The following is an 11,585-nucleotide window of genomic DNA, read 5'->3' on the forward strand; positions in this document are numbered from 1 at the left end:
TTTTCCTTTTTCCAAAGATTCGCCATGTGTCGGCCGTCTCTTTCCTGTGATAGCAGAGTTGACATTTCAAAAATGCTCTGTGCCCAGCTGATCTCAACCCTTTTTGTCAATGTTTTCGAATCTCGGCGCGAAACTTTCATTCATCCGGACGATCAATCAGAGCGACAAATGTGATTAGTTCAGTTTGATATGGAAGACATATCGCAGACGAATCTGCGCCGGGTCGTAGACAATGTATTCTAGAGCCGGAAGCCGAGATGAAACGACCCACTGATCCATGTCCGACTTCTGTGGTAATGGGACCTCGACTCCTGCCAGATCAGGTCGTACACAAGAGGCATCTACCCACTTGGAATGGGTCGCGCCGTGTGGTTGACGCCGGGAGGATATCAAAACGCCTGGACGCCCAGTGCTCACATGGGATGATTCATCCCGGCCAAGCTCGACTTCGCAAAGCAATATGAATACCTCATGGCCCGAACCCATACGGCAATAGGCCACTGATTTTCCCGACATATCGGCGAAGAAGATGCCTGCAGATGGGCCTATCCTCAACCCATTCCGAAGAATACTCGCGAAGTTTTGCTCATGAGAGCCATGCCACAGAAGCCGACGATGGCTCATGGACTCGCTGGCAGCTGCTCTGCATTTAGTGAACCTTTCGACTTCACCACGGCGTTCCACATGGAAGATGTTCAAGACCTGCATAGTGCCCGCACAATCAGAAACAAATAATTTGAAATGGGTGGTCTAGCGGATGTAAGTCTCATTCTTACCTTCGATGTGACATGAGAGTGGCGGTAGCTCTGGTTGTAATATCTGACCAGAGTGCCGTATTCCTTGCTTTTTGTTGGCACTAGGTATAGTTAGCATTGCAAGCTGTGGCAAGGAGTTTGACTATTTTGAACTCACCCAGCTCCATTGATTCTAACCGCAAAAAGCGAAGTACATTACTTCCAAACGTTGAAACTTTTGACTGGGATGCCTTTGGACTAGTGCACGAAGGCATCGCGGCTTTGATAGCCCGGAAACTCATCATATCCTCAATCCTTTCCTTCGTTTTTCTGACCGAGCTCGAATCCATAGAGATCGGAGAGATCTCATCCCCGAAGAGCTCAATGAAGCATTTCCGAAGCCCTGCAATATCGATCTGGGTAGATTCCATAACTTCGGTCGACTTGCGAGAGATATGAGATATCATGTCAGCCAGGTCAATCCCGGTTGCCATGGAGTGCTTTGCAGTCAGCTTGTCACCCATCAGCTGGTTCTGATAGCTCTCCATCAAAGTTGCCAGATTTAGCACAGTAGCGGCTTTTGCGACTTGAGCCAGAAAATTCGCTGAAGCATCCGAAAGCGTCTTCGAACCACTGTCTTCCTGAGTAGGGACGAAAATAAACTTTTTCTTTTGTACGGGTTCAAAACGAGATTTCCAATTCAGACCAGTCAACTTCTCAAAAATGGTCCAGAATTCCGAGATTGCAGAGGGTAATAGTCCATCACCCTTGCAAGAAACCGTCGTGCCAATCTTGGTGGGCTTTAGGTAGTTCTCGATTTTGTTGCGCGTCATCTTCGTTTCCCGAATCCATGTGTTGTATTTGTTCGCCTTGACATCAACGGTCAACTGGACACGGATGATCCTCGCGATAATCGATTCAGTCTTCCCCGTATCATCCAGAGCTGACGAAGCCGACACCAGTGTAGCATCGTAGATGTTATCGTCTTCGTCTAGCCACACAAGGAGATTCTTTTTCCCTACACAGCTTGGTGAGATATTTGGCAGATCATTTCATAGGATGATCAGTCTCATCTTTGGTTCAATGTATGACAAGTACCTTTGCTTGGGTGACTCGCATCGTCAATTAACCCACGAAGTTCTTCCCGATTAGCTCGCAATCGGTCTTTTGCAAACTTTGCCTGCCGTCCAGAAGCTTCATTCACATTCAAGCCATGCTTGCGTTTCCGAACGTTGGTGATGGTAACTTTGGAGTTTCCTGTACTCTGAACGGGGCGCTTTGAGCCCAGCGATTTGACCAGGAATCCTTTCGCATCTAGTGGCTTCATCCTCCCGACGGATTGCAGAAGCCAGTCCATCGTGACAACGCTGCAGTTGGGATTTGTTTGGGCCGCGAGAACTGTCAGGGAATGATGATTTTTCAGTCATATAGAAAATTTTCATTTGAATCTTTTTTCCATTACTGACTCTTCGCCGGTGTATGAGTACTCTGATAGCACTGGACAGTCGTGATCAAATGAGTACATTCACTGATCTTCATCTTCTCGAATTTGGCGCCACACGCCTCCACCATGGCCTGGATCTCATCTGAGAGTAAAAACTTTGTCAGCTCACACTTTTCGAGGAGCTTGTGTTCAGCGTTGGTACTTGGGCTCGGCCTTACTATGCTTGTAGTCGGGAATATGCCCGCTTGTGGCAATAACGACCCCCTCGAATTTGTTCTTCCTACCGGAAGAGTTTGATTTTGTGGGATTCTTTGCAGAGTTGCTGACTGGAACATCTGCAGAGCCCATGATGCTTGATGACGCGCGGTAACCCTCTCGATCAGGAAAAAGATATTTGTGGTTTTAGTAAGATTAGGTTAAGAACGATCCGGAATCGGATGAGCGGAGAAGTTGAAATATAGGTGGAAGCTGAATGTATGTAGAAGTTGAACCTGAACATGCCGGACAAATTGAGGAGGTTTCCAATTTACGGGTTCAAATGGTACATGAAAATAAAGCTTAAGCTCAAGAATCACCGCGTCAAAGGGGAAGAAGGTCCCAGATCTTTCGGGCATTGTCATGATTTGAAACCTCCACCTGAAATAGCAAGTACTTGAAGGCGATGGAGCTCATATAATGTCTGTAGTGAGATGTGTGAAACTCTATCCAGCTATTCCTCTTGCGCTTCCTTCGAAGACTCGAGTATCTCTGGTCTTGTGAGCCTATAGGTCTCACTGGATCTATGGCCTGAGGCTTCTGAGCCTGAGTCATCCTATACAGAAATACAGCCACTAACGTTAAGCGGGCAGATCCTAAAAGATCAGATCATCCATCTTTGGTCACATACCTAATAGTCTGTTTCAATTCAATTTGAATCATTCTGATCCAGACCTAGGGATCGAAGGATCCAAGCTTGAATGCCTAAAACTTTGTCTTTGACTATTGGCACATGGTGCAATTTGATCATTACGGAGACAATGGTATTTTTGACAATGCCTAATGGATGAAAATACAATCTTACAACTGGATCCATATGTCAATATATAAAGTGAAACTTGATATCATTTGAATGTGTAATATGTGAAATCCGAAGACTTGATCGCTTTGGAGTATCACAAAGAATGGAACGATGAGTAGACGTCAATCATGCCGGATATAAATCTTCAACCTTGAGGATTTCAACCGTGGATATCTGACAGAGAGATGGATGGTGTCAATATACCTGCCGATGTAATATGGATAGCCCCTGACTAATAGCACTTTAATGCGACCTTTCAATGGCTGAGCACATAGGATGCCACCACACTTCACTTGTTCTACGGGGCCTAAGAAAAGCAATTTTACTCAATCCTCGCAAATTATGGGTAGATGCACCACCTACCTACTTAGTCACCCTCTTATATGGGCGATAATGAATATAGAGCCGTATTTGTGCTTTGAGGGTAATGATTATTGCCTGGATCATACAAAAACAAGCAAAGAGGGTTGCGCATCTCTTTTCTTCGGACAGTATGGCACAATAATGAAATTACTTACTAGCGAGAACCCTGCAGTGACGCTATGATTCATCCGCGATCCGCACGGTTCATCCTTTGGCCCGAGTGAGAGGGTGGTATGTCTGTCACTGTCAAATGGACGATCAGCTTGACTTTCGCTCTGAGAGACAGAACAATCGAGTTGTAGAGTTGTAGAAGATGACAGTCTTGAGGACAGTATTTTACGACCAGGGTGAGGTCTCGACTTTCTTTCCCGAGAGCCTGGTCAGTCAGATGCAGAAAACTCGATATCTGGGAAACGCTTGCTGCGCGGGCCCAACTGCCTGTACTTGCAATAACCTCACCTACGGTACTGTGGAAGAGCAGATTCATTAATCGCCCAGCTTCTCAAACTAGGTAAGCCCAAGATGGAATCAGCAAACACTCTTCAGTCTTTCAATCATATCGCAGACTAGCATGGCTTTCAAATGTCTATTTTAATTCTGACATTACGTATGTGTTGAATGAGGGTGGGGAAGGAAGCAGAAGCTATATACTTGACTGGAAATGTATGTGTCATTCGTATTTGACTTATAATATTGTAAGCCCATAAAAAGTCCTCCCCGCTCTAGTTTCCGTGCAGTGACCACTATCGCCAGACGATGTCCACTCTATCTGGAGACTTTAAAGACTAAATGAAATAGGTACCGTTGTCGAACCTGGGCGGGGTCATAGACCACGTACTCGTTGTACGCCAGGGTTGGAGCATTGTGATTCATGACTCTCCCCTTTGATGTGTCTGGCATTAAAATGCCATTCAAGCTTTGTCGAACCACTCTAGCATCCATCCAGGCTTTATGACCCACACGCCCTTGGGCGAAGACGCCGACTTTGTGCTCAGCACGCATCACAGCAGATGCCTTTTGATTGCAGTTCACCAGGCAGAGGGGATCTTTTCCAACTTCAACCTCGCAAAGGAGCAATAAACCCTGGCTGAAAGAGCTGGCAGAATACTGGGCAGATTTGCCGGACATGTCAGCAAAATATATACCCCCGCCAAACATACCCTTGTTTGATTTCTCAAAGATTCCAGTTCGAAGCCCCTGACTGAGAATGCCAATGAACTTTTCACTTGTCGAGCCATGCCAGAGCAAAAGCCGTTGACTGAGCTTGTCACGATTCTTTGTTCTCCATACATTGTATCTTTGTTCTTCACCGCGGCGTGAAATGCGGAAGATGTCCACTGAATTCTAAAAGTAAAAGTTAGAACTTCTCCCATGATGAAAGAGTCGCACACTTTCCATAAGGCGAGAAAGCTCACCTCATAGTCTGTCGGGTGATGAGCACCTATGGAATTTTTCAGATACTGCAGGAGGTGAGTGTATTCGCGAGTGGTCTTGTTCACTAGATTGTAAAAGTCAACCTTTTTGACCGCAAAGGCTCAGTATGGGTACACACCACGTTTGATCTCTTCAAACTCAAGTGTACGGAATGCCTTGAGCGCAATCTCTTTGGGTAAATGCCCATCTCTTTGTTTCTGCTCTACACAAAGTCGAAGCTTTAGTAGCAGCTCAATGTTCCGAAGCTCTTGCCGGGCCCATTCAAGATTAGTCGCTTCCGGCGTTGAGACCGAACGCCTGGCGATCCGAAGGAGACCGAAATACATCTCCTTCATGAATCTCGCCTTCTGCATGTGCAGCCTCTCAGACGACCGGCTTTGAGCTTCTGAACATGCTAAGGGCTTCTCCAGGCAATTCACCAACTTAGTCAGGAGATCGACGGCAATGCGTAGAGTCAAACCGTCAAGGTTGAGGCTATAACATGACCTGATCTCATTCTTGAGAATGTGCCGGTAGAAAGATGAAGCATGGTCTCCAGGTCCGGGCCCAAATAGGAGCTTGATCAGCTCAGACACCTCGCGTGGCAAACGTTCAATCACGTCGTCTTGCTCGGGCAAGGAATTTCCGGCCCTGTACTCGTCCTCATGCTTTGGCTGGAAAAAGATGTACCGCTCCGTACTAGGGTTCCATTCCAGAGTGTCTTGGGAAAGCATGCAGTGATCCTTCCAGGATTCGCCAGTGACCTCCTCGAAACGATGTTCAAAGTCCCGCCTCGCGATCTCCAAATCATCATTGTCAGAGAGCTCACTCATTTCGACTTGATTGACCACTTCACGGTACCAGATACGGTACGTTCGGAATTCGAAATTGTAAAGCAGCTGGATGCGATAGGTAGACACTTGGTGATTGGGAAAGTTGATGTCGGGATTCAGGGTAAGTTTCCTCTTTAGCCCGCTGATCAAGAAGGCATCCCACCGAACGCCTTGCTCATCCATCCAAACAGCAACCGTAGCACCTGTGCAATTTATGATCTCCATCAGCCGTCACTCTCGTGTTAGAGGGGGGCGGGAATATTTGTACTTCTGACTCACCCTTTGCATTAAATCGGTCATCTACCAGGTCAATCAACCTTTCATGGTAGATTTGAAGGTTTGTTCTGGGAACTACGGGAAGCTGAGGAGTGTCTGAGCGATTCTCTGAAAACACGCTTGTGTTTTCTGCCGCCACAAGCAGATAGTCGACTGCGTTCAGAGGCCGGTTTTCTAGCACCGACTCTACTAGCCAATCGACGCTGACGATTTGGCAGTTGGGAAGGGTTCGAGCGACACGGACTTGAAAAATTGGCGCATCAGTATAAGCTTTTTTGATATAATGTGAGAAAGAGGAAGCTAACATTACCTTTGAGAGAGCTGCCGCCTGGTTCCTCGACGTATCTATGCGAGGTAATCATGTGCGTGCAGATAGCGATGTCACGCTCTTCAAACGCCGCACCACATGTCACAATCAAGCGCTTGATTTCGTCTGTCATTTAGTTAATGGCGTTCAGTTGAAGTTAGTAGTGGTCTTTCATTAGAAAATCAGGGCTCACAAACCGTGTGTGATTCCGGGGATATTCCCGCCGACCATGACAACCACCCCAGCGAAGGCGCAGGCGCTAACAGCCATCATGAGTTTGGTTGATGATACTCAAGGACTGTGCGAAAGCTGTTAGAAAGAAGAAGTTGTGAAGCAGATGGTTGATGGAAAGATGACTCTTCAAGGTGTCAGGTCAATATCCAGTAGCTGAGTGTGAGTGGCCAGATTTATAATAAGTGAAATTGGACCCGATGAAGTGAATGTGGATGAGAGATGTAGAAGAGAGATCATTTATAAGCTGTAGTTGAAAGATGAGAGACAGTGGGAGAGAATGAAAGCTTCTTTTCTGGTAGAGCAGCGTTTTCAAGGTGATGTACAGTACGTAATCCTCATTCTCATGTCTGCCGTATCAGTAGTGAGGCCCAGAGGACGAAAAACCCATTTCATCCGTATGATCTCAGAATCAAGACAATATTCATATAGCCTGGTATGCACTAAGATGATCAACTCTCGTATGTTTCAAGGCGAAAGATATCTCTGCAGCCTCGAGATGCGACTCACCACCACTAACAATCTATGCGTGTACTTTGAATCGAGAAGAATCATCGGTCTATCAACAGGTTTTAACAAAGATGACTCAGAGGTGAGGACAGAGGGAGAAATAGACTATGATAAAACTCACTCAGAACTAAGGTCAGAGAGAGGCATACACTGTGACAAAGCTTACTGAAAAGTGAGGTCAAAAAGAGAGCATGATCAACGAGTATCATTTCTCAAACGTTGTTGAGTGAGAAATTTCAAAGTCTAAGTGACATCTATTCAAGTAATTAAGGACATAGCAAGGTGAAGACTGGCTGGGAGTACATCAGTATCAAAGTCCTAGCTCGCCTTTAAATAGATGACAGGCCGTAAAATGAGGCTGAAGTTTACTGTCTTTGAGGTTTGAAGTTGTCATGCGTGAGATAATATGTAAACCTGGTTCAGTAAGCCATGAGAGAGGCGCTTGGTATCAAATCAGCTTTGAGTTTGTAGGCTCTCTAAACAGAAAGAAGACCTACGCAATATCTGACAGAAACAAGTACTCCCGAATTGTTGGACCACACAGCGAAAGATTCCGGTGATAAATATACAAATGATGAAAACAGTGCGTTCGAACTTTCTAAACTGTCGACTAGGTGCGCTTTCTGGAATGGACGCCAGGCAATGGCAAAAAGCCTTGGAGGTGACGACTCGGCATCTGTGATGAGCAGCGCTAAGCGGTTACCAGGTTGAGGCATTTGTGACATAGAAGACGCAATTTTTTTCCCTATGCAGATAATGCCCAGCTCTGTTGAGAACTAGGTGGAGCTGTGGTCGATATCAAGTCTTGGTATTTAGAGACTCCGGGCGTGATCTTCGGAAGGCATTCTTACAAGGTCGTGCCTGCACTACTGTGTACAACACCTTGAGTCAAGCAGAGATTGTTGTCAGTGCGGTGTTTCTAGAAGTTTCACGGAATGTATACAGAGTATAGTTATAAGATATTTTGTTGTATGAAACCTTGTTTGAAGGTAGGGTAATATCGTCGGACATTAAAAGAAATACCAAGCAACGTGCAGAGCAATTTTGAGCAGTCAAGTTGTTCTCCTCAACTCTCGATATTCTCAGAACAATGATATTGATGGATTCGATTTTTCAATATTTCATCAAGGTCTGTTGAGGTAAACACAAAAATAAAACTCTCCTACATCTCACCTCTCTCGGCGTTTTTCACATAGCTTCAGATCTCCACAAATTCAAGCCTTGGCAGCTGATTTCATAGGGATTCCCTTCACTCGCTAACCAGGCCCTTAACAAGCACACGGAGACTGTAGTTTCCCTCGTCGGGATAAGGTGTGCCAAAGTCGCGAGCGAATTCGATATTCTTCTTGGTGGTCTCGAACAGTTCCAGCTCAAATCGACGAATTAAAGTCGCGATCGTGAGATAGATCTCAGCATAGGCCAGGCTGTGAGGATTTTCAAGGTCAGAGGGAGGCAGTTCTCAGCTAAATGATCAGGGTCGTGAGGATACGCACTTCATTCCAAGACAAATACGGCTTCCTTTGGAGAAGTTGACGAGGTACCGGTCCAACCGTTCACCCTTTGCGGCAGCCCGTGTCCATCTCTCCGGATCAAATGCCTCTGGGTCGGGGAAAATGGATGGGTCCATAAGCACGAAATAATTGGTCTGGCTGACCAAATGCTATTTAAAGAGTCACCAGAATGTGTCAGCACATGCCAATATTGGGAGAGAAGTATATGATCATGAGTTTGCAGAGTAGCAAATCAATCAGGTTCGCTTACACCGGGAGGAATGGTGTAATCCTTGTACACTAAAGATTCCGAGGGCGCAACACGCGGCGATCGGGATGCGATTCCTGTGGAGAGCCGGAGAGTTTCCAGAACGACTCCCGCCTACAAATTGTGAAATGAGATGGTCAGTTGGGGTAAGCCTTTTACCTTGGGAGAGATTTGCAACCGCTCCTCAATAGGTATCACCCACCAGGTATGGCAACTGCTCCAGCTGATTCCAAGTCGGCTTCGTCGTCGGTGTCGGCATGACAGCCCGCAATTCCTCGCGCAACTTCTGAACGTGGCGGGGCTCGCTCAGAAGATAAAACATTCCCACCGAGAGCGATCGGGCCGTGGTCTCGGTGCCTCCAATCACCAATGCAAAGCCCTCGTCGGACAGGTTACGCGCGCTCTTGAAGTGATCGGGCAGGCCGGGGCTGGTCAGTTTCTCCATCACAGATCCGGACTGGCCCGTAGATTGGCCGTTCTGAATGTTGACCACTTGTTCGTGAATGAATTGTTTCTGGTCCATCAAGGCAAAGGCATAGGGACTGAGTTTCTCAACCAGGAAGCGAGGCATACTGTTCATCGTCGGCTGGAGCCAGGGGATGAAGCGTGCCAGGTGACCCAATCTGAAGAGCCCGTTCACTCCATCTCGGATGTGCTCGTTGAAATCCTCCTGATCAAGATTGCCCGTATGAATGCCAAAGACGTATTCGTGGATGATGTCCGAAGTCAATGCGGCGAAGCCCGCGTCCAAGGTCAGCACTTTGTGAGTCTTTTGGGCCTGTTCCACGTGGGCCACCAGCTTGTCGAGATATTTCTGGAGATTTTGTTCCATGCGCGTGATAGCGCCCTTGGAAAAGAACTTCTCGACTGGGGATCGACGCATACGATGGACTTCGGGGCTAATGCTTGAGAATGAAGAGCCTGCAATATCAAATTGGGCCACTGTCGCGGCATCCTTCTCGCGTCTCCGTCCACTGGAAGCATAAATGGTATCATAGTATTCAGAATCCTTGATGTGCACCTCCCGGGGGCCGACACGGATAATGGGACCTATTTACATGGTTATTCTTGGAGATCAATTTTGGTGGCCACAGCCTTTCTTTCTTTATTTTTTGTTTTGTTTTTTTTTTGTGAGTTCAGTAGGGAAAAAAAGAGGGAAGACCAATACGAACCATAGATTTCGTGCAACTTCTCCAGGTGCCAGATAAAAGTTCCTTGCTTGATGATTTCATAGTAGAACTGATAGGCTGTGGTCATCGCAGCCAGTTTTGGTCCGGGGATCTTTCTGAGCGGATGGAAGTAGAGTCGGTACACTGAGATAGCCAAGCGGTAGGCTAGAAGCCCCCCGACCACCCACACCAACAAACTCGCCATGATGCCGAGGCGAATATCAGGAAGAGAGGGGTTGATTGGTACAATACAGAGCAATCTCTGGATTTCTTCGGCGTGGGCATGGACTCTTTATTTAAAGTGTGCATGCCTCTCTCGCTAAGAGTGCCCGTGTCTAAGAATTAGCACATTCACACATGCTCATCCGCAAGGGGAGCGAGTCCGCCTCCCCATCAGTGGATCACATACAGACTCTCTTCTTGCGCAGCATTAGCTGATTGGTAGCATCTTCACCTTTTGGCGCCTTTAGCGTGGAGGAAATCCCCGTGGTGGTGGGGTTTCTTTTCTTTTCTTTTTCCTCGACTTTATTTATACCGGCTCCGGCTATAATCTTCAGCTGGGCCACGTTTGACAGTGCCACCAACCCCCGCTGCCAAGATACAGTGGAACCTGGTGGATGAAGGTGAGGATCTACAGCGACAGCCACTGATCCGACAATTGGCTCGACCAGGGGAACCCACAGGGACGGGATGTTGCATCTCCACTGCAGTGAAGCATCCAACGGACCAGGCTGGTTGAGGACAGACGGTCTTCGCACCCAATCTAGCCAGTGGCGCCCGCTATTGGCCCGTTTTTGAACGAGGAGATTAGGCGGACGACACTGTCCATTCGGCGCAGGTGACATAAGCGCATCTGATTGGACAGCCCACCTCGGCCCCAAGTCTCGACTAATTCATGAGATAAGCATGTCCTTACTTTTAGTTAGGACCTCATGACTCATGTATGTTGTGCATTGCCATGATGCACATCTCATGTATGTTGTGCATTGCCATGATGCACATCTCATGCATTTGATGTACTATATATGTAACCATGCAATTCCCAACCCGTTTGACTGGCGATGTTTCTGTCTGTCTGCCTGTCTGCCCAAGCGAAAGACACTGCTGGACGATTGGGCCGTCGCCACGTTACAGCGCCGGCGATCATCATGCATGTCACTAACAACTCGCCTACGTGATGACGATGTGCGGTTCTCCCCCCGTTCGTAGTGCAAATAGCTCATGCGCTACTTGGTTTTCCTTTCTTCTCCTTTCTTTCTTTCTTTCTTTCTTTTTTTTTGCTTCCATAAAAATTCTGCATCTCAAAACTACTTCAGTCTGGTCTAAGGCATGCGAGTCGACCGTGGAGGCATGTCGGACAGTGGACCGCAAGAAGCCCCTCAGAGGCATAGTCATTCCTTGTGAGAATCAATTTCCAAAATAGAAAAAGCTATACTTTTCACAAGAGGTAGGATATCATACTTCACACTTCTGTTTGTACTCTCTTTGGT

The 11,585-nt window shown here is 47.0% G+C and overlaps 3 protein-coding genes across 3 annotated transcripts; all 3 read right to left on the minus strand.

Annotated features, from left to right (window-relative positions):
- Window positions 1-174: 174 nt before the first annotated feature.
- Window positions 175-2,526, minus strand: POX_a00246 (uncharacterized protein; the record flags this gene model as incomplete). Its single annotated transcript, XM_050109192.1, has 6 exons — window positions 175-702; window positions 777-856; window positions 913-1,752; window positions 1,833-2,132; window positions 2,201-2,320; window positions 2,397-2,526. The coding sequence occupies 6 exons, from the start codon at window positions 2,524-2,526 to the stop codon at window positions 175-177; spliced, it is 1,998 nt and encodes a 665-aa protein (XP_049972960.1).
- Window positions 2,527-4,363: 1,837 nt separating this feature from the next.
- On the minus strand, window positions 4,364-6,697 carry POX_a00247 (uncharacterized protein; the record flags this gene model as incomplete). Its single annotated transcript, XM_050109193.1, has 6 exons — window positions 4,364-4,942; window positions 5,014-5,096; window positions 5,151-6,047; window positions 6,124-6,363; window positions 6,431-6,553; window positions 6,625-6,697. 6 exons carry the CDS (start codon window positions 6,695-6,697, stop codon window positions 4,364-4,366), a joined length of 1,995 nt encoding a protein of 664 aa, XP_049972961.1.
- Window positions 6,698-8,417: 1,720 nt separating this feature from the next.
- On the minus strand, window positions 8,418-10,300 carry POX_a00248 (cytochrome monooxygenase aflU; the record flags this gene model as incomplete). Its single annotated transcript, XM_050109194.1, has 5 exons — window positions 8,418-8,592; window positions 8,662-8,828; window positions 8,930-9,040; window positions 9,129-9,976; window positions 10,099-10,300. The coding sequence occupies 5 exons, from the start codon at window positions 10,298-10,300 to the stop codon at window positions 8,418-8,420; spliced, it is 1,503 nt and encodes a 500-aa protein (XP_049972962.1).
- Window positions 10,301-11,585: the final 1,285 nt, after the last annotated feature.

The sequence above is a fragment of the Penicillium oxalicum genome, chromosome I (assembly GCF_001723175.1).
Source record: "Penicillium oxalicum strain HP7-1 chromosome I, whole genome shotgun sequence".
NCBI classification, from domain to species: domain Eukaryota; kingdom Fungi; phylum Ascomycota; class Eurotiomycetes; order Eurotiales; family Aspergillaceae; genus Penicillium; species Penicillium oxalicum.